The following is a 24,107-nucleotide window of genomic DNA, read 5'->3' on the forward strand; positions in this document are numbered from 1 at the left end:
GTGTGTGTGTGTGTGTGTGTGTGTGTGTGCGCGCCTTTGAGATCAGAGGTAGATCACTGAGCTACATTTACATTTCCGTCTTTTCCGGTCGATTTGTCCCTGGAATCCTGCTCCTTGCATGGAGCCCTTGTACACATACTATCAATCTGTTGGCGAATTAAACAAGGGATAATACACCTCAAATCCTCTGTTTACCAAATTCATAGCTCATTTTAGAGTGTGTATGTGTGTGTGTGTGAGCAAAAGTTTGTGTTAGTCTTTCTTTATCTTTCTTTAACCTCCAATCACTTTTCACCATCCAACAACGGCAGTGATAATGTATGTACACCACATCAGAGCTTTTTGAATTGATTTAGACTGCTGTGGAATTCCATTTTCCAGCATTTTCCAGTCTCTTTTTCTTTCGTTACCTAAATCCCTGACCCCCGCACTCTTTTTCTCTCCATATTTTTCCTCCATTATTGCTGCCACTGGGAGATGGGATTGAGAAAGTGATTTCTCTCCCTACCTGCTTAAATCTTTCCATCACTTTAATTTTTTGCAAGGCTGCTTTGCTGCCATCTTGGAGAAATGAAAGAGAGACAAGAGAGTCAGAGTCAAGGGAAAAAAAAGAGGGAAAGAGTCGAGGAGGTATGGAGCTGAGGGGTTATCAGGCGTTGGCCTGCGGTATGAGTGCAAGGGACTTAAATTCGTAGAGATTAGCAGAAAAATGCCGTCAGTAGCAATAAGGGGCTTTTCGCCACTGGTTGTATTAGTTCAGGTGAAAAGAGTATTGCGTTTACATAAAACCAGACAAATCCAACTACAATGCCAATGCTGTGGGATCACAATGCAATGTGCTATCTCTGGACCTTAACCACAACATCCAGTGCTGTTTCCTGAGAACTGCCTTTGAACTACTGCCGCCAAACACGGAATTACAGAAATTGAGAGAGAATGACAGAGAGAGAGAGATCAAGGAAAGGTGCAAACAAACGATAAAGTACAGAGTGAGATGAAGAGAAGAGCAAGACATACAGAAAATTTTTATTTTTGTCTCATAAAGATATTTATCTTGCCCAATATGTGTCTGAAAAATATTATGACCCTTGTAAACTGAAATTCAGCTGCTCTTAAAGTCAGTTCCACTTCCTGTCTGGTTTTCAGGAATAAGAAAGGCCCCCATCCCTCATGCAGTCCCAGTGCTTCCTCATTGAACTTTCTAGATGAGAACTATTAAGAGGACTGGCACACTCAAAGAGACTTTTACCTCTCTTGCATTTGCACACACAAAAGAACCCCTGTAGTGACGGCATCTAGTGTTTTTCTTTTGACATAGTTTGCACGTGCAATTCAAAAGCAATGGGGGGGGGGGGGGTCGGACCTACACTTTTGTTATGGCTGTTTTACACAAACTGTGTCTTTCGGTTACAGTTTTACACTTTACTACGACAGCCTATTTTAATTATGCAGCACACACTGAACTCAGCTAAAAACAGGTTGAAAATGTACTATAACCCTATTTATCAACACAATCTTTTACAATAAAGGTTTTTATGACTCAAAATAAAATACTGTAATGAACTACTCACCCATTGACTGAAAGAAGACATCTTGATGTGATTAAAAAGCAGTAACAGGCACGAAACACTTTCGTCTTGTAAATTAAATTTATAATATACACTGATCAGCCACAACATTAAAACCACTGAGAGGTGAAGTGAATAACAATTATTATCTCATTACAGTGGCACAATGGGATATATTAGGCAGCAAGTGAACAGTCAGTTCTTGAATTTCATGTGTTGGAAGCAGGCAAAATGGGCAAGCATAAGGATCTGAGCAACTCTGACAAGAGCCAAATTGTGATGGCTAGACGACTGGGTCAGAGCAAATGGCAGGTCTTGTGGGGTGTTCTCGGTATGTATTGGTTAGTACCTACCAAAAGTGGTCCAAGGAAGGACAACTGGTGTACCGGCGACAGAGTCATGGGTGCCCAAGGCTCACTGATGCACGTTGGGAGCAAAGGCTAGCCCGTCTGGTCCGATCCCACAGAAGAGCTACTGTAGCACAAATTGCTGATAAACTTAATGCTGGCCATGATAGAAAGGTGTCAGAACACACAGTGCATCGCAGCTTGCTGTGTATGGGGCTGCTTTGCCGCAGACCTGTCAGAGTGCCCATGCTGACCCCTGTCTACCGCCGAAAGCACCTACAATGTGCACGTGAGCATCAGAACTGGACCATGAAGTAATGGAAGAAGGTGGCCTGGTCTAATGAATCATTTTTTCTTTTAGATCAGGTGGATGGCCGGGTGCATTTGCATTGTTTACCTGGGGAAGAGATGGCAGAAGGATGCAATATGGGAAGAAGACAGGCCTGCGGTGTGATGCTCTGCGCAATGTTCTGCTCGGAAACCTTGGGTCCTGGCATTCATATGGATGTTACTTTGACACGTGTCAAACCATGTACACCCCTTAATGTTAACGATATTCCCTGATGGCAGTGGCCTCTTTCAGCAGGATAATGCACCCTGCCACACTGCAAAAATTGTTCAGGAATGGTTTGAGGAACATGACAAAGAGTTCAAGGTGTTGACTTGGCCACAGTTCCCCAGATCTCAATCCGATTGAGCATCTGGAGCAACTGGGATGTGTTGGACCAACAAGTCCGATCCATGGAGGCCCCACTTCGCAGCTTTCAGGACTTAAAGGATCTGTTGCTAACGTCTTGGTGCCAGATACCACAGGACACCTTCAGAGGTCTTGTGGAATCCATGGGTCAGAGCTGTTTTGGCAGCATGAGGGGGACCTACACGATATTAGGCAGGTGGTTTTAATGTTGTGGCTGATCTGTGTATTTCAATTACCCATTCTCGATAAACATCTTATTATTTATGTCCGTTATCCAAGGAAAAATTAAATGTAATAATCCAGTAATAATTTTATTTGCTGTATTGTCACACAGTAAAGATGCAATAAAATCTCAAACCACAGCAGCTCTGCTCACCCCTCACACACACATATTAGAAATTTTGTTGGTTTTATTTTAATTCTGTTAATGAAATTGAAAATTTAGCGCAATCCTTTGAGTGGCAGGCTAGCATCTACAAGTTTGTTTACTCATGGAAGCTGCCTACTCCACGCTTTTCTCATTGCTTTTTGCATCATACGTGTTTGAACAATCACAGAGTGCAGCACCTCCTATAGTCTGTGTTCTCCCAAAAAGTACCTAAATTGGATTAGTAGCTAAAAAATCTCTATAAATGGCTTAGAGGAACTATAGTTCCTCATTTGCAAAAACAACTAAAAGTAGTAGTTCTGAGTAAACATACTTAAAACGGGCATTAATTCCTGCAGTGGGAAAGGTCCTCATGTCTTTTAAAAACTAATTAGGGCTGTTTGCAAAGGGAATTACTATTATTATTGCTCAAAGTAAAAAATGTAAAAAAAAGTATTAAAAATAAAGAAAGAAAACATTCAAACTGGTGCATAACTCGGACCACACCATTTGTGCTATGAACAAGAATTATACCTCAAATCATGGCACTTGTTAAGCAGAGGTGGCTGTTACCTTTCTCAGCATGCAGATTTACGATTTTCACAGGCAGATAATAATGGCAAAAAAAAAAAATATTTTGAAGTAGGGATCTGAATCATATCTAGGGATGAGAATATCATAGGGACTTGGGATAGTAAACATCTAGTCTAGCGTAGCCAGATTTTTGACTAAAATAGCAAAGGTCTGAACTAGGGCTGGGCTATAAAACAATATTGATATTTATCGAAAACAATACATTTTCTATATCAATGATAAACTTTTGAGTAATTTTCTATATTTAGCCTATGTTTTACATCTAGACAGTCAGGTACGTTTCACTTAAAATGCAAGCTGTTCGGCAAAGTTATACACACAACTAGCTAACAAACTGAATCACAGTCATAAAATCAACCTATTAGTAAGTATTAGCAGGCTAGCACCTACATAGCCCTACTGTCATGGAAACCAGTAATGAGGCTCGCTAGCTAGCTATCTGGCTAATATGATATCATTGTGTACCGAACAAGACAGCACTGTCAATGCAGTACAGCTATCTACTGAAAACAAAAGCAACTCTAACATCAACACTATTGTACTAGTTAAAAAAAAGTTCATGATCCATAGTGCTGTCATAGTTAAGAAAATATTTCTTCTTCTTGTGGTATTTATTGGCGGTTGGCAGTCCAGCTTATGGTGCAATATTGCCACCTACTGAGCTGGAGTGTGGAGTGTCACAAGAAAGTCTTTCAGTGGAGTCAAATGTCAGCTGAATATGAGGAAATTGTGGAATTTCATCTAAATGAGGTCACACACCTTATGTAGGATTAAATCCTAAACTGAGTATACTTATACTTTTATACTTAATCCTATGGGGTTTACTTGTAAACAAACAAGTTATGTTTACATTCATTTTTGAAGTCTAACAAACATGTGGATGGCATTTCCTCGCCCGTAGGCATTTCCTCCCCCGTGCGTATTTATTTACATTTAATTTATGTTTAATGCATGTTTAAACTGTGAAATCGTAAACAAATATTGACATCCAATATATCATTTGACAGATCTGGGTCTCAAGATTTGATATTTTAAAGAGATTTTGATGATTGCAAAGCTACAACAATAAGATTTTATTAAACGTGTCAAGAGTGAAAATCAAAACACGGAAAATGAAACCGGATGTTCTGACCTTTATTGTCTTCCAGCCAAACACAGATGAGCATAATCCTCTAAACTTCAGTATGCTTTTCATTGCAAGAGTCCAATAAATAAAATACATTAGAGATTTTAGTCCAAAAATGTAGAAATATGAAGAAATATTGATCAATCTGTCTTTGTTCAGGTTTTATTTATTCAACACAAGTTATCATTCATGTCCATTCTCTGTGAAATCTTGTTTCAGTAGCAAAACACCCAAACATGGTATTTGGGAGGGTCTTACGAACAAAATGAGCCCTCCCTCAAAATTTTCTGTGCAGTTGTGATTGGGTAATCATTCAAATTAGCCAAACAGGACAGTCGACACGAGTGACGTAAAGAATTATGTCATCCATGTTTGTCTCTGGATAAAGCCAGCCAATGAAGAGCTAGATCATTTTTGTCTAATGGGTCGTGTACCTAATGAAAAGATGAAAACAACAATATGAGGGTTGTATATATCCCTGATCCCTGAGTGGAAAACCATGGACTGTGTTTGTGTAGATTTTGCGCTTTTACGCATGCTGTGCAGGTATAGCGTGTTACTGCCGTACTGTTGACAAAGAACTCAGCTTTTGGATCAGCGATCTGATCCACCCTCGTCGGCTTCAGTCACCATCACTGAGAGTTTGGAGAACACGCACATTTTTTCATCAAACCCCATGTTCAACTGCACATCCAGGGGGCTCGGACATGTCATTCAAGCCGAGATGAGCCACCCTCCCCGGCTTTGCTCACCGTGAGTTAGACCGTGGAGTGCAGGCACTCCCAATGCATTGACTTTTTTCACTGCTTTTGTTTTGCCGTTCACCCAGGGCCTTTAGCCTCTGTCTCAAGCTGAGAGGCGCCACCCTCCTCGGCTTCAGTCACGATCACAGAGGGCCTGGTGGAACCGCTCCTCCCGACTGCATTTTCACTCAAACCCCCTGTTCAACTGCACATCCAGGGCATGCCTTTCAACCCGAGGGGAGCCACCCTCCTCGGCTTCAGTCACCATCACTGATGGCATGGAGGAACCGCTCCTCCCTACTGCATTTTTTTTCATCAAACCCCCTGTTCAACTGCACATCCAGGGGGCTCTTGCATGACATTCAAGCCAAGATGAGCCACCCTTCCAGGCTTTGCACGCGCTCCCAATGCATTTTTTTTCCACTGCTTTTCGTTCAGTTTGCATTGGGAGCAGGTGTGCACCAGGCTTCACTGATGGTGATCGAAGCCGGGGAGAGTGAGGCTTCACGGCTTGAGGCAGTGGCTAAAGAGCAAAAGCTCTGAAAAATTACTAAGTCAATTTGCATTTGTATGGGGAAAAAATTAACAGAAGCATCTTTAATGTATGTAAAAGTGTATTTCCATTGCAACATTTCAAATTGCAATGTTCTTTTCGCATTGTTTATAAAATGCATAAATATATATGGATTGCATTATAATATATTCCTAAATAATAAAAAAATAAATAATAAATTGGTTTGTGTGGTATTATTTACATTGAAATATAAACAAATTGTGTTTTGAACCACTTTGATAATTGGTTTACGGAGTTACTACAAGTGGTCTATTGGCGCCTCCAATTGGCCTTTTTTTTTGGAAGTACACTTGCATAAATCATTATGGAACAAATAATTTTGGTCATATCGACTTCAAAATTGTGTCAGACCATCATCAGACATGTGGCTTTGTATCAGATGTGTTTTTGGGGCACTGCGCATAGTCTTGCATATATATATAAAAAATAAAAAAAATACAATTATAAATAATATTTGCGGTCACTATTCAAAATATTTGAATAGCTCTAATTTTTTTATACTACTATGATACATTTTTACTCTTGAATAACAAATGTCTAAGTGTCTACTTTCACACGAGTTTTGAAGTTTGTGTTTGTAGACCAAAGGGTTCAAGAACTGGAAGAGTTTTACTTTGGGTATGTCGTTTTCAAGCTCATGCACAAAAAGAGGCCGGATGTTAAGAGGTTAATGGTATGAAATGTATATTATGAAAAATATCAATATCTAACAATATTATAAAAAAATGTATCATGATCATATTTTATGCCATATCGCTCAACCCTGTTCTGGACTGTATTGCAGCTTAAACTGGCCAAGAACTGCCCACTTAGACAGAAAAAGCACTCTAACTGACATGTTTAGCCATCAGTCACAGTTGGTTTTGTACATGCTGTTTAGGGGCGGGGTTATCAGACATATGTCATACCATCAAAAAAGTTCAGCATGGGAAAATAAATAATTTAGATAAAGCAATGATAGTCTCCGCGAGTGACTGCACAGAAAACACAGGAAAACAGCGTAAAATGTGTAGAGAGAGTCTTAAGCACAGCACAGAAAAGCTCAGTACAGACTATTTTGTAGACTACGAAAACATAGCAGAATATACAGTTATGCTAGTGGATATCCACTTTATTTGCTATTACATGCCTCAAATGAAACTCTGAGTCTTTTAAAATGATTTGATGCAATGCATTAAAATCCACTCAGAACAACCCTGTTTCATGGCAGCTACTTTTGCATGGGCAAGCACAAAACTATTTACTAAGATGGACTCCAAACATCTGAAGGAATCTCTGTAATTTTGGTATTGTGATATGGCCAATATACGTACAACTAAATACACCAATCTGCCACAATATTAAAACCACCTGCCTAATATTGTGTAGGTCCCCCTCGTGCCGCCAAAACAGCGCCAACCCACATCTCAGAATAACATTCTAAGATGATATTCTTCTCACCACAATTGTACAGAGAGGTTATCCGAGTTACCGTAGACTTTGTCAGTATGAACCATTCTGGCCATTCTCTGTTGACCTCATCAACAAGGCATTTCCGTCCACAGAACTGCCCCTCAATGGATGTTTTTTGTTTTTGGCACCATTCGGAATAAATTCTAGAGACTGTATGTGTGAAAATCCCAGGAGATCAGCAGTTACAGAAATACTCAAACCAGCAGGGTTGGGCAAGCTACTCAAAATATTTAGCAAGCTAAGCTACAAACTACTCAACAGAAAAATTAGTTAAGCTAAGCTAAAAGCTACACTTCAGAGAAAGTAGCAAGTTATACTACAAGCTACATGTCAAAAGTAGTTTGCTACATTTAAGCTACTTCATATTTTTTTCAACCGCAGATGCACGGAGCATAGCGTCATAGACAAAGCACCTAAAAGACATATTCACATGATGTTTATCAAAGCCATGGTACAGTATATTACAGTTTAGTGCAATACAGTATACAAGTATACAGTAGGTGCAATACATACGCTGTGTGCACGTAAAAAAAACAAACAAACATGTAAATTCATATTTAGACATGCTATACAAACCCATGTGTTCAACATTTAAAGTCACTATTTTATATGTTATTTTTCATATTTATACTACTACCTCTACAAGCACGTTCAATATGAAAAAATCACTATTTTTACATTTTATTTTTCAGGTTTAGACTACTACCTCTACAAACCCATACCCATTTAAACATAATTTCATTTGCACATTCCTGTATAAAAACTCTACGTACATACAGTATACTATTCATCTATATATTCATCTATACAGTACAGAAATACAGCAGCTAGACAAAGAATTTCAGGATATATCATCAGAGGCCAAATTGTGTGTGTGTGAGCACATCTGGGTGTGATTTCTGATGGTATCAGATGGTAATACCATGGTACTTTGATATACAATTACCATATTTATGTACCATTCTGTATTTGCATGGTGCTTCAATGTACTTCAAAGAATACCATGTTACTACCATGGTTAATTGATATATGATTACCATATTCAAATACTGTTGTATTAACATAGTGCATCCAGGTAATGTACATGTCCAAAAAACATGGTAATGTCATGGTACTTTTTTATGTGTTTTCATGTAGGCTAATACATGTTTTGATACTCTTTTGGTTGGAAAATGTATTTACCTGCAGAAGTCGTTTACAAGCTGCAAACGTGTTGAACTTTATAAAGACCTCCATCACTGGCAAATGATAGAGCGCATTTGCTGGTTTCGTTTCCACTGATTGTAGATCCACTGCAACTAGCGTTATCTTTATTTTCCATTTTATAAAATATTCCGTGAGCTTATTGGCAAGTGAGAGCATGCACAAATAATTCATTCAGACTGAATAGCGAACAGATTCAGACTGCTTTCCTATCACGTGTGACCAATTCATTTTAAAGAATCGACTCAGATGAGAGATTAATTTGTGATCGGACATCTTTAGTTTTGATTCAAAACTGGCGATAGTAAATACCGGGTACAAGGCATGATGTAATGGTGTAGCTTTTCTCAACGCTACGCCGCTACCTAGTCAAAACTATAGCTTAGCTACTGAAAAGCTACTTGATTAAAAACAAGCGAAGCTACCACCTCACTACTCAGAAATGTAGTTAAGCTAATAGCTTCGCTATTTGTAGTGAAGCTACTGCCCATCACTGCAAACCAGCCCGTCTGGCACCAGCAATCATCCATGCGATTATCTAATCAGCCAATCGTGTGGCAGCAGTGCAGTGCATGAAATCAGGCAGATACGGGTCAGGAGCATAATTTAATGTTCACATCAACCATCAGAATGGGGAAAAAATTTGAACTCAGTGATTTTGATCGTGGCATGATTGTTAGTGCCGGATGGGCTGGTTTGAGTATTTCTATAACTGCTGATCTCCTGGGATTTTCACACACAACAGTCTCTAGAATTTACTCAGAATGGTGCCAAAAACAAAAAACATCCAGTGAGCGGCAGTTCTGTGGACGGAAACGCCTTGATGAGAGAGGATAACAGAGAATGGCCAGACTGGTTCGAACTGGCAAAGTCTACGGTAACTCAGATAACCGCACTGTACAATTGTGGTGAGAAGAATAGCATCTCAGAATGCTATTCTGAGATGCGGGTTGACGCTGTTTTGGCAGCACAAGGGGGACCTACACAATATTAGGCAGGTGGTTTTAATGTTGTGGCTGACATTGTTGTTGTGTTGCCTGTGCTATAGAAGACATGAAGTTAACCAAAACATTCATGGGGGCCAAAACTACAAGATATATTTTCCAGATATAGAGATCAGGGTCATTAGTGTGAAAAGTAAATGAAAGAGATGATTGATGCCTTTATTTTGGTTTAATTATATCTTTATTTTTTATGAAAAATTTTATGAAAAATGTTGTCATCGATTCCTTACTTTGTAGTGCTTTTAAAGAGTGATGTCGCCCTCTGGGTTGTGCTAGCTCCAGCACTTTACATTCATTTAGAAGCTGATTAATCAATTTGCATGATCCCATAGCCATTTATGGTGGGAGTGCGAGTGGTGCGTGTTTGAATGAGCAGGACTAATCGTGATAGGAGCAGGTTAAGTAGAACGGGGCACTTTTAGGGAGAAAGACATTGCTCCCACCTCCTCAACCACTTAAAGACTAATTAACATAAGCAGATAGTACTATCTCGTCCAAACATTGTGGGTGACCCTGAGTGTGTGCACACACACATTCACACACACGTGCATGGGCCTTATCGTCAAGACTCACAGCCTTAGCTCCTTCCTTGGGGAGGTCAAGAAGTGTGTGTGTGTACTTGTGTGTTGGACGTCTGTTTCCTATAGCTCCACTGTGGTTAGTAAATACTTGTCCCCTCTTGTATGTTCCAAGTGGGAGATATTGCAACCTGAAACTATTTACATTTTAAAATGACATCTTTTAATGACGTTTTCCTAAAGTAGCCACTTTTCCACTATCGGGCCAGTGTGAACCAGGGCTATCAACTGGCCAGCCGGGGCCAAAAGCCGGATCTTGAACTGCAAGACCTAAATCGATATGTGTTCCCACCATCGGGCCAGTAGCCCCATAGCGTTGCCCTAAAACCTGCCCTTAACACGCCACCCTGGTGCCAACATCACACACCCCACCCATTTCACAAGCAAGAGGGAAGCTCAAGCTGAGGTATCAAGTTATCTAGTTATCTAGAATATCAACTTTATATCGTTTGTAAACAACATTGCAAGATACAGTAAGTCAGCGTTGACTCACCGACTGTAAATGCCATGGTGTCCCGAGTGTCCCGAGTCCCATGCTTTCCACTAACAGCGGGACAATGTTCCAGCACACCGTCCATGATCTCGGACCATGGAAAGTTATTTCTTTGGGCACCGCTTTGTCCATTGTACGTTTTAATAGATTTGTACTGTATCCGCAATTTTTGAATTTTTCCCGAAACTGTACTGTTGTGCACTGGATACACAAACTTGCAAAACTCCGCCTTTGACATTAACCCCACCTAAATAATCGGTGGGCCAAAGGCCATAGAGCTGTTCAGCTTGTAGTCCAGAAAACCCAGAAGAGAATTCGCCATGAGTTCCCTCTGGATTTTCCTATGGGTTTTTACAATGGGGTTTTTCAACTTATGAGTAAAATAAGACTTGACGATACGTGGATGTTTTGTTCTACAACATTAATTTACGCACAGTCATAACTCAAACATGAATTTTGAAACTTTATTGTATTACATTATTTATTTATTTTAAAACACACGGCGGCTTTAAAATTCACGTTTGGGGTCTGAAAGTGTGTAATTTATGTTGTAGAACAAAATGTCCACATATCTTCAAGTAATTTTTACCACAGACCTTATTTAACTCATGAGTTCAAAAACCCCATTATAAAAACCCATAGAAAATCCAGAGGGAACCCATGGCAAATTAGACTTCCGGGTTCGCCTACAAATTGACTGACGTCTTGGCTGAACAGCTCTATTGGCCATAGGTCCCGAGGTGGCATGATGAAGCCCCGGAAATGACAGTGGGAATGCGACTGGCCCTGGCACTATCACACCCTCATTTGGCCCGAAAACAGAAACGCTGCTAATGTGTGCTACTGCCTTCACTTTTTTTTTTTTAAAGGAAACTGTAGAAATTTTGCAACGTTCAACTTTTCAAACAATAATAGGCTACATTGTTGTGGTCACATAACCTCACTATATTGTATGTGAATACCGGCCAGTTATCAACTTTAAAATAAATATGATTATTTATTACATTTTGTGTAAAAATTTCAACTTTTAGCAGTCAGATCAAACAATTAGTCAAAACAGAGATGCTTTCAATTCATGTTCTGCTGTATACTGATCATTTTGGGAAAAGAAGTAGCTCGGTAGATTCAGCAGCGTTTTAGCATGATATACTGGGACCGAGTTTGGCAGGTTTTCCGTGGGAGTTTTCCATAGATTTACACAGAAGTCTAAAGTTCATTGTGCCGAGTCCAGCGCTAACTCAAGAGCTCATCTAATCAACTGAAGTACAAACTGCTGATTAATTTTTTATGGCAGTTTAGAGTTGCAGCCCTTGTATATCCCCAGTATAGTGTATCCCTTATATAGGAGCAATACGGGTTGGCGGTTCTTTCTTCTGCACGTATCTCTAGAAAGAATGTGCAATAGTCATGGTTAAAATACTTTATAAAAGCCATCTATTTGAGACAATGGCATCTGAAAGTGAATTGAAGAGTGAGAATTGCGAGTACAGGCATACCTCCAGTCGTTTTTTTTTCTTTTTTCTTTTTTTGGCATCACACGGCAGATTTGTTGATGCATATATGCTAATGCAGTGGCTAACACAGCTTCTTACACTGCTATTCTCTCCAAATGATGCAACCTGCCAGCCATCCTCTCAATTCTGCTGATACTCATGTTCTCCTCTTTGCATTGAAGCAAGGATGTGAAAGCGAGAGGATAGGTTGGGTACAGAGAGAGCAAGTGAGACACAGGGAGGAGTTTCCAAATCCACAAAGGCTTTGTGATGAATGCACGGCGCAACAATAAAACAAAAACATTTAAGAGAGAAAATACATGTTTCTGTGTTAAACAATTAGTGCAGCGGTATTATGGGGGATCTGGGCAGACAAAAGCACCATAGCAGCAGGGGTTCTCCCCAACACAAACAGACAAAGAGCACCTCACTCCCATTAAACATCTGAAAAAAACAGAGACACACCATGCACCAGTCTTTTCCTCCAGCTATCACCTCCTCCATCTCTCTTGTGCTTTGTTCAGTTTATCATCCCATTCTGTCATTTTCATATTTCTACCAGGTCTGTCCATGCACTTCTACCCATTCCTCTCTGCGTCCACTGGCTTGGACAGTCACACTAATGCCAGCATCAGAGGTGTGAGATGGTGTGTGTGTGTACATAGAGGGCTTTTTGGTAAGGTTGATCCTGGTGCCTGCTGAACTGGATTAGCTGGACACTATGCTGTCCTCTTAAGTATTAGGTGTCAGCGTGTGTGTGCGCTTGCTTGAGGTGAGGCCTCTGTTAGTTGCAGATTCGTAGTTAAATAGCTGACTTAAGATGTATCATGTCAGGTACACTACACATTTTTGGGACTGACAACTTAAGTTGTTGTTTTGTGTCTTTACGGAATAAAGAAGTCACTCCAAACCTCTGAAGGGTGACCTAGTGATGATAACCATAGTAACATTTTGCCATCTTCTAAACTTCCATACATGCCATACTTCTAATTTTGTCACTACATTAACAAATAGTTGTTAAGTTTGGCTCTGTACAGAACAGTATTTGGCTACAGTTTGTAAATGACCCATAGCAGTGGTGGAGCCCCAGGTGTGCCAGGATGTGCAAATGCCACCCAAAATATTTAGTTTTTTTATGCTTAATAATAGTATAAAGGAATGTAAAAATAAATCTGATTATGAAAATTTGATACATTTAATAATCACTTATTACACAAAGTTACCCAATGCGTTTCAGAGGATGTCTTAAGTTATGTGCACGCACTCGCAAAAGACACATGAAACTGAGGAAAATAGCCAGCACTTTATATTAAGAAAGTTCATACATCCAAGTTTGATTTTCTGTGTCATTATTCATTATTGCATGCGATCATTTATGAAAAGTAAGTTAAGTGTTGCTTTTTTCTTGCTATTTGAATAAAGGATATTCAGTAAAGACTTTGAATCCTCTTGCCTCCTTAGTTTTTCTATTTCACACAGTGCATTTTGCATTTATTTCCTATCCATAATGAAATTTGAACCAGTGAATGTAAAAGATTTGTGACGAAGCAAATCATCACTGATTTCAGATTTCATGACTAAATTTATTAAGCCCAATATTTGGCTACATTAACAGGCCTACCTTCTGTGTTTAAAAACTAAACAAATGTATGGACTTTTAAGTCATTATAATGTTACCCAAGGATAAAACAGTTGTAAACCGTACATGTCACTGTATTGTGCTTCAGTTCATGAAGTTCACCTAGAGCCTTGTTCCTGGCTACGCCACTAATCCATATAAGTTAAAGAAGCAACTTTGAAAGTAGGGAAGCTAATTTTCAAATGGTATACTGATATTCAGTACATAAAGCATTATTGCGAGTGTGATATTGGTTTTATACAAAAGCTTTATAAAAAAAAAACTATATAACTTGTCGCTGAGGAAAATAAAGACTAAAAGCCAGTCTGGAATGGCACAAACACGAACAATCAGAATTATACAAACATTGAAGCATGCTAGTGCTGTTATACTAAATGTCAGCACTCTTGGAACACTGATTGTCCAATCAGATTAGAGGACTGGAACTAAAGGCCAAAATAGGTCCGGACTGTCCACATGCTTCCCAGTTTTCCTGGACACATAGACAGTCCATGTCTTTGCGCGTCATCTACACATGCACCTGCCGTTAAGCAGTTGTAGTGCACGTGCGGCAAACACGTCCGTATGGGCTTGCTTTTTAAAGACTGCACTTCGAAAGACTGAGCTTTTGACAGTGAACGGCATGCGGAAAAACAGTGCCTTAGCTTTAACTGTTGTATGTATCAGCCAAATCTATATCGGTACATCCATATGGACCCTTTTCACAGACCGTGGTTGTGCATTTCCACCTTCATTTATCATTGTAAATCTAGCAAACGTTTTAGGTTTTTGTATTTATTATTTAGAGCGCTCAGAATTAAAGTGTTAACGCATGTGATTAATTAAAGTTTAACGCATTAATTTTTCCTCATTGCGATTAACACATTTACCGTTAATACAGAATAAACCAGCATAAACGCTTGTTGGAAGGGTGGAAACTTTGTAATGTGTCTGCCGAAGTCATTACACTGACACACACTTCACAACACACAGTGCTTCCCTGTCAGTGATAAAATGATGGAGAAAGGACCTCTTAACACTATTTGATGTACAAAACAAGCCCAGATGGGACTTGTGATAGAAATCAAGTACTGTCAGCCTATGTAAGGAGCATTTTAATTACCACAGAAGCACGTCAAGTCTTAACTATCACCAAAATGCAGAATAAGACGTTTTTGTCTGCAAGTGCTTTTCTTGTGTAGTTCAAAGAGACACTGGTGCCCTTATGCGAATCTTGAACGCAGTTTCACGATTGCTGTAGGAAAGTGGATAGCCACAGTCTACCAGCAGATTAATATGGTAGAGGATGAGAATTTAAGGGATTTAATGCATATGCAATAAATATGCATCATATGTGGGGAGACTGTTCTTTCAATTAGTCAAACTCCTACTTAGACTTTGGGAAATGTTTATTGTTACTTGAATTGGTGATATTTTAGTGCATTTCTGTCTTTATACTGAGAAAGTCTTTGTTTGGAAATTGCTAATAAAGCATTATATTTAGGGGGCCAAGCACAAAGGTGCTGGAACCCTATTGTATTTGTTGGGATTTTCTTTTTTAGGGGTTCAAGCATGAAGTGAGAATCAAATTTTGTAGTTTTTCTGAATCTTTGAGTGCAGAATCTTTGATATGGTCACATGGATTTTCATTCCCGTGAGAAAACATTTTTATCACATATATTTTTTATTTTTTTTAAACTACTTTTTTGAACTTATCCTAGGCTGTTTCACCAATTTGCGTGAAATATTATATACGTCATCTAGAGACCCTCTTGACAAAACGTCATCAAAATAATTGTGAGTTGTTAAATTGTTTGGAAGATATAGGCAAATATGTTTTTGGGTGTGGCCTATAATGACTAATTGGCCTGTATCTTGTGAATGAAATTCTCAAACATAATACAAATTTAAACGCAGAGAAAACAACATTCTGAGGTTTTAGGTCACATTTAATATTCACAACTTTGTGAAGTTTCTTGTCTACTGATTTTTTTTTTCAATATTTTTATTTTTATTTGGAAAGATTCTTTTTTTCAATGTTTTGTCCGCATAATGCTCCAAAATGCTTTAAACAACAGTACAACCCATTGAAGAAACTGTAAGTGTGTCCCTCACACTCTCATTTTCATCTTGTCAAAAACCAAAAATGGTACTACTGTGAATAAGGTTCATGTTTGCTTGGCCCCCGATGATTGCCGCTTGATGCTATATTGTTACATATTGTTTGGTTTTCTTTGCTAAGATGGAAGTAAATGCATTTTGACAGGAAAAGAAGTATATATGGTGCCATATTTCAAAATCTGCGATTAATCGCGATTCAACATTTGAATTGACTAAACGGCAATATAATTATTTAATTGAAATTTTGTAACCTCATTCTTTGTGTTATATAACACTGGCATTCATTTAAATAAAAGAAACTAGTCAACATTGCTGCAATGAGGTTTTTAATTCAGCTGCTGAGGGAGTGACAGTAAATTTGGCATCTTTCATTCTTCTGTTTTCTCTCTTCTGCCATATTTCACCACTCTATTTTTTTTTTCTCTCTCTTTTGCAAAGTCGGGGAAATATAACAGTGTATTTTCTCTTTTTCTCTTGGAGCAAATGGGAATGCAAAAATATTTTCCATGGTCTCCCATGTACCTTTTACAAAAGTTTACTCCGCTATATTTTACTTCCGCATTTTAAACCCAGAAATCTGTATAGGGCCTTTTTGATAAATCACAGCATTAGAGCAAGCCATATAATAGAATGAAGTCCTGAAATCTGTCTCTCTGTCCAGGCTGAAGTTCCTCTTGGTGTCCCACCATCTCCTGTCATACCACGACTGACCCTTAGAGTGGGCGCTGGACAGGACAAGATGTAAGTACCCCACACACACAGACAGAGGGTTGAAGCTATCAGGCAGCTTTCTGTGTGGTCAGAGTCTGGTAGTCTGCATACAGGTGTGAGTTTCAGGCTTTGGGTCTTGTGACCAGTCCCAAATGGCCCGTGAGGTCTTTTAGGGGGGCAAACACATACACTCACTCCCCATCATGGCCCCCTTCTGCACACTCCTATCAATAGCTCTAGTGTTCACACCACTTAACCCTCTCTCTCTCTCACACACACACAGAATGCATACTACAGGTAAGGCGGTTACTGCTTCCTGTACGTTTACATGTGACTGATGTTGAGTTAATGGCCACTGTGATTTACACTCAGAAAGTCTGATGTCTGGGCAGTGTTTTGACTGTGCTTTTGCATTTCTTCCACACCTCTTCTGTTCCACCTGCATGCAGGACAGGAAACATCATTGTTTATGTCTCTGTGTGTGTTTGTACAGTAAGGCCTTTATTCTCAGTGTCTTGCCTTTTATGTTGTCTAAGCTGTGTTCTTGTCTTGCACCTGTAGTCTGTGCTTTACAAAAGCACAATCAGCAGCCCTTTCAAGAGGAGAATGTGTTTCTTTGTCCATGTGTTTGTGTTTGAGTTTACATAAGCACAAACCTTTAGATGTTGTTTATATTTTTTTTTTTTTAAATGTTGGTTGAAAGATTTTAGGGATGCACTATTTATTAAAATACTTTTTGTTTTAAAGCTACTGTGTAAATTGTTTGAGATCTCAACAGATGCCCCTTTGATGCATGTGGAAACAAGGGCACGGGTGAACTTTGACCTCACAGAGGTCTCAAGGTCACATCCTGGAAAGGGCATACCTCACACCATCTCTTCCCTGTGAGGGAGCCCTGTGCGTGTGTGTGGTTGTGTGCACGTGAGAGGTGTCACTCAGATAAAGCATATATAATGAGTGTCTGTGTGTGCAATCGGAGCTGGCCGTTTGACACGCCCTTCTCAGTGTCAATACCACAGCAAGCGCCACTGTCCACTCTGTTACTCAGCAACAGCAGGGTTTAATCATAACATCTGGCATCATTTAAAAGACTGATATTACTTAATATAAAACTCAAACTGTGCTAAAATTATGAACACAGAGTTCTTCTCTAATCCTGGAATATAATTATTAGGAATGCACAGGGTTGGGAAGGTTACTTTTGAAATGTATTCCACTACAGATTACAGAATACATGCTGTAAAATGTCATTTGTAACGAATTTCGTTGGATTACCCAAGGTCAGTAACGTATTCTAAATACTTTGGATTACTTCTTCAGCACTGGTAGATTTTTTCACTTGTTTTGACTATAAAAACTCTGCCAGTACAGTAAGACAAAATACACATGTTAAAAATACATTCTCTGAAAAACCTAAATATCTTATGCAGTGTTGTTTCTAAAACCAGATAAATCAAACTGATTTTTAGATATTTTTACAGGAAAACCATACAAAAATTATCATCAAGAATACGATTTTTGCCCTGATATCAAAGGTCTTACTAGAAAAAAGAAATTATGATCCAGTGTGAATTTTCTTGATAAAAAAAATGATCGTGCCTGGTAACGTGTATGTAAAATGGCTAGAAATAGCATTTTAGCTTAGTGTAAAGTTGACGATTTACACAAGGTTTATTTCTATTTCTTCTGCTCCAAACTCACTTCAAACTTACTTCTCTGTCTGCTCGTATGAATGTAACACATCATAAGAAAGTGTTTCACCGCTGTTCAAATGCACTTTGGATCGCATCATTTATATGTATAAATGTTTTCCATCTGAAAGGACTAAATATTAAATGAAACAAATGACAATAAAATGCAAAGTAATCTCTTCAGTAATCAAAATACTTTTTGAATGTAACTGTATTCTAAATACCAATGATTTAAATTGTAACTGTAGTGGAATACAGTTACTTATATTTTGTATTTTAAATACGTATTCCCATTACATGTATTCCGTTACTCCCCAACCCTGGGAATGCATAATATTTCAGTGACAAATATAAGCCAATATTATCATCTGAATTAGACAATATTGGAAACCGATAACATCAGGACCTTTTTTTTTTTTTTTATTATTATTATCCTGTTTTTCTATACCAGGATACAGAAATACTAAACAGTTATTAATCTTTTTAACTGTGCATTATACTCTACATTATTTTTTATTGATTTGATTTATCTTTGGTCAGAACCAGCCATGGCCCGTGCATTTTAAGTCTAGGCAAAATCTCGTGCTCTTCGCTTTCAAATTATGTACAGCATGTATGTACATCACATATCCTAAAGACCACACCCACCAAGAACAAATAAATCAATCTGATTGGCTGATGAATCTGACAATCTGACTTTAGATGCCCGTTCACTGCAGTGTTGAGTGATTCTGTGGAAATTCTAAAGGCCTGACGGGGTGGAGCTCAGACTCACGCGCTGCTTCGGCTAAGGAGCATGGCTTCGGGCATGTGATTTGTGAAACAGTTGTCATGCTTTGCTTGTAAGCATCGAGGAATAAATTCTGATTGGATAAACTTTTTGTTTTTTGCTATTCGTTTGTAGATGAATTAGGAGTGGAAAGCTATTGAAAATACATAGGCAAAAAGGTCAATGAGAATGAAAGGATGAAAAAATATTTATTTATTAGGCATGTTACCCCAGCAGAGAAGGCTTTGTTGGCCCTGAGAAATCGCCACTGGTCAGAACTTAAGTGTGAATGCATTTTGTATCGGACAAAAACGTACAAATTTAAAATATCCACCATCATAACGGTTATCTACCATGACATTAAAATAATTCAAAATAATTAATTAATTAACTGTGATTCCCGATATCAAAAAATCTCAATCAGAGCTTTCATGTGAACATTTAAAAACAATTATAGATTCATAATATTGACCATTATATTGGCTATCGAGGAAAGTAAGTGTTTGTATCAGAAATAATTGACAAAATATTGGCTGTTCTAAAACTGTGTCATTAAGTTCTTCGCAAATAATGGACAATCTGCCTAAACTTGATAGACCGTAGCATAAGAACGAGACCTGTAGTGCAATAAAGAACTGAATGAATGTTTCGAATGGTTTCTGTCTGTTAACGGACTTGACATAGAAATAATTCTTGGTATTGACTCAAATTTATTTATGTGCATCCCTATTAATTATATATACAACAAATAATCTAGTTAACTTATGAATTAAGTAACCTTACAAGCCCTTTCTTCCTTTCTCTGTGTTTTGGCCAGTGTGATCAGTAAGGTGGTCCCAGATTCAGAGCCCAGCCCTCCACCACCACGAACCCCAGTGGCAAAGTCTGGTCCTGGTGCTCGGATGCGTTTCCCCCCAGTCCCCCCTCCACCTGCCCTGGCTCCTGTGGTGCCCCCACCCCGCCCTCCACCTGTCCTGCCCCCTGCACTCCCACCTGCCCCCATTCAGCCCCCACCCAGCCAAGCCAAAGCACGTGGATGCAGCGTCGTCACAGAAACCGTCAGTGCATACGTGGTGAGTCTCACATATACATACAGGCAAACTTTTTTTTAACATTAATCACAACAAATAATTCTTCTGCCAAGTAAAATAGTTAATAAGTGATGATTGGCCAATAACCATATCGCTTTGCCAATTAACATTAAGTGTGTTTGTTCCAAAATCTACTGACAGTCTTGGAATTGGATGGAGTGAAGATGTTTTCAAAAATAGTGCCATGAATAATTTGTATGTATCTATTAACTTCATTCAAAGTGTAGTAAACATAAATAATAAAAAATACAAAAATAAATTCTCCTAGGTACACTTGAGCAAGGTTGTTCCAAGCATCTTGGAGAACTTGCCACAGTTCTACTATGTGTATTTAGGCTGTCTCAGTTGCTTCTGTTTCTTCATGTAATCCCCAACTTACTCAATGATGTTGAGATCTGGGCTCTGTGGGGGCCATACCATCTGTTGCAGCACTCCTTGTTCTATTTCTGTTCTATTCACAGTTTCACAAAGGAATGTTTGGCAGAAGCAGAAAATATATTAACTTATGTAATGAAAGAAGGTAAAGCAGAAGATATCAAATAAAATATTTATCAAAGATTTATACCTGTAAAAATGTGTCTAATTAACCCAAAAATGGAACATTTTAACATGTACATATTTAAATAATTAAAATACATGGTGCCTTTTTCTTAACAATTTCTTGCAAGTTCTTTTAGACAAATTATAATGTAAATATATTTATTATTGTATCTTAATGTTTGTAGTAATGTAGTATTCATGTACCATGATTAATCACAATTAATCATAGAAACGTTTAAAAAATGTAAACTGTTCACAGCCCTATAATATTTATTTGCAAATTTGAGTAAATATTGTGCAAAATAAGTGTTCAATTCATTTCAGCAATTATGTGTTCTCATTTGCTGTCATTAAATTGTATTGTGTATATATCTTGATTATAAAGGCCATCCAGCTCTCTAGATATTGTTATCGGCATTGGCAATTAAATCCACCTATCGGTCCAATAATGAATTCAACTTATGTAATCATGAGTGTCTACGTATATGCTTTAAACACTACTCTTCAAAATTTAGAGTTGGAACTATTAATTTTTTAAATAAGTGTAATAAAATGAAATAGTTCATATATTAAGACTGCAATATCACTTTTGTTTAAGACAGTTGCTGGATGTGAGACTTTGCAATTTAAATTTGTTTGTTTGTCACAGATTCGGGATGAGTGGGGTAATCAGATCTGGATTTGTCCAGGATGTAATAAACCCGATGACGGCAGTCCGATGATTGGCTGTGACGAGTGCGACGACTGGTATCACTGGTAAAAACCTGTTTTAATTGCCATTTTCACCATTTCACACCTCAGCTTCAAAATACACAACTCACCACTTATTACATCATACAGATAAACTACCACATTTAATCACACCTACTCATTCTTTATTAGTACTGTGTTCCACCTTTTAAAAAGTCATTCAAACTAAACATGAAACAAATCAAAACATTTTTTGCATTTTAGCTTACACTTTGCATAGCGTACAAGTAGTGTACAGCTCTGCACACTCTGGGCATTTTCTCAACCAACTTTATGAGGTGCATCCTGAGATGCTTTTAAACTGTATTGAATGTATTTTGGGCACTTTTAAAATTGTAAAATGTTAGGTTTGTAAATTCAAAAGTAAATAGAATTTATATTTCTTTACAAAACTAATTTCAAGAATGAATGAATGTTGCATTTATATAGAACTTTTCTGATACTACACTCAAAGCGCTTTACACAGTGAACAGAGGACTCTCCTCAACAACCACCAGTGTGCAGCATCCACATGGATGATGCGACAGCAGCCATAGTGCGCCAGTACGCTCACCACACATCAGCTATTGGTGGAGAGGAGAGAGTGGACTGATACAGCCAATTAATGGATGGGGATTATTAGGAGGCCATGATGGATAAGGGCCAATGGGGGGATTTTGACACCGGGTTACACCCCTACTCTTTTACGAGAAGTGCCCTGGGATTTTTAATGACCACTGACAGTCAGAACCTCAGTTTAACATCTCATCCAAAAGATGGTACCTTTTTACAGTATAGTGTCTCCACCTATACTGGGGCATTAGTACACACACGCTGGCCTCCCTAACACCTCTTCCAGCAGCAACCTTAGTTTTCCCCAGGAGGTCTCCCATCCAGGTACTGGCCAGGCTCAACCCTGCTTAGCTTCAGTGGGTAACCAGTCTAGATCTACAGAGTGATATGGCTGCTATGGCTATTTCAAGCATTTAAGCCTTCAGATACCTTCAAAGTATTTTTATATACATTTTTATACTTTTTTGCAATATGTGAAAATATACGGAAAATGCAAACTCGGCATAGTAAGTGTGCTGATCAAACAAATCTCTACTTATATAAGAGTTATCTTGTAACTAAGACTCTTTCTCTTTCAGGCCCTGTGTAGGTATTTTAGCTGCCCCTCCAGAGGACCAGTCGTGGTTCTGTGTAAAATGTGCTGGCAAGAAGAAAGACAAGAAAACAAAAAAGAGGAAACGCAAAGTGCATTGACCCACATTAATTTTTTCTCCTGTCTCCGTGTTCATCTGTTTTTGCCTTAATTCATTTCCAACTCTTTTGCTGCAGTTGTTTGTAATTTGTTTTTTTTTCACCCAACCCTTCTTTTAACTCGGTTAACTTACCTCAGTGTCAGGTATCATAATGTATTTTTTAAAATGAAAATTTAAAACGTGTATATGTTACTTTTTTTATGTAGAGAATCGCACAGTATGTCTGTATGATCTTTGTACCGAGCTCATGGTTGTTCAGTAGAAGTGTTGAAATGAACCTCTCAGTTCACCCTCATTAAAGTTTGTTCAATGTACATGCTGATTCATCAAAACCCAAGAGGGGGGAAAAAAATTCTATACTATAATCTGCTTTTTTAATAACGTTTTTCGGATTGATTTCGACTGGAGGTGCAGTTTCATTTTATTATGGATTTAATTAAAAGTTGCTTTTTCACATCTTATTGTTTTGTTGTCTTGGCGTTGTATTTTAGTGTGAAAAAATAGGTTGACCACTCATGATTATCTTTAAATATGCAGCGTCACTAAACTTTGACAACTTCTTAAGAATGCGGAATCATTGTGATCACCTTATCCGAGAATTACCCTAATACAACATTTTAAATAAGTCTTGTCTCAAAACAATAAATTAAGTTTGTGTTTTATTAGTATTTGATGGGCAATTGGTTAGTTTGGCATTTGGATTAAATTTTCCATTTTTCTCTCTCAAATGATCTTTGAAAAACTGAATTGTAAATGAGTTTAAAAGAGATGTCGTTTTAGGGCGATTTCAGTGTGATTAATTATATAAACAATAACTTAATTAATAACGTAATTATTACGCCATCTGAGCATAATAAGGAATTTTATAACAATCAGAACAATTCAAGCTTGAAGTACCACCTTCATGTTTTTGCAAGTCTCAGTCAGCAGTGGGCAGAGAGAGCAACTCCAGCTGCACAGCCAACAAACCACACTTACTGACAGCAGACAACACAAAATGAGGACCTGTTCTTCCATTCAAACACAGCTGGATGGAGAGAAACTCCAATGCAGGGGTATCAAGACATGTTTTAATGTTTCAAATTAACTTTTAACTTAAAAAATGCTGTTTATTACACAAACTGCTCAAAAAGTGTCCGTCTGACACGTGTACATTGAAGCGTCCTTAGAAAAGCCCTTATATAAAGTCTACCTATCGCAAAATGAATTGCTGTGGACTGTAGGCCAATGATAGGCTTTTGTTCAATTGTATGGAAATAAACAATAAAATGCCTTCTAAAGCCACATTGTATTGCCTAATTAATGCAGTACTATATAAATGTTATTTATTTTA

At 38.2% G+C, this 24,107-nt stretch overlaps 1 protein-coding gene across 2 annotated transcripts in view; it reads left to right on the forward strand.

Moving 5' to 3' along the window:
* LOC127435405 (transcription initiation factor TFIID subunit 3-like) overlaps nucleotides 1-23,228 on the forward strand; it is a 91,207-nt gene extending 67,979 nt beyond the window's left edge. For both annotated transcript variants that reach the window (XM_051688865.1, XM_051688866.1), the window contains 4 exons: nucleotides 16,640-16,719; nucleotides 19,967-20,222; nucleotides 21,430-21,536; nucleotides 22,661-23,228. In XM_051688865.1, coding sequence (XP_051544825.1) covers nucleotides 16,640-16,719; nucleotides 19,967-20,222; nucleotides 21,430-21,536; nucleotides 22,661-22,775 — 558 coding nt within the window. In that variant the 3' untranslated portion in view covers nucleotides 22,776-23,228. The remainder of the gene's footprint in view (nucleotides 1-16,639; nucleotides 16,720-19,966; nucleotides 20,223-21,429; nucleotides 21,537-22,660) is intronic.
* Nucleotides 23,229-24,107: the final 879 nt, after the last annotated feature.

The sequence above is a fragment of the Myxocyprinus asiaticus genome, chromosome 45 (assembly GCF_019703515.2).
Source record: "Myxocyprinus asiaticus isolate MX2 ecotype Aquarium Trade chromosome 45, UBuf_Myxa_2, whole genome shotgun sequence".
NCBI lineage: Eukaryota > Metazoa > Chordata > Actinopteri > Cypriniformes > Catostomidae > Myxocyprinus > Myxocyprinus asiaticus.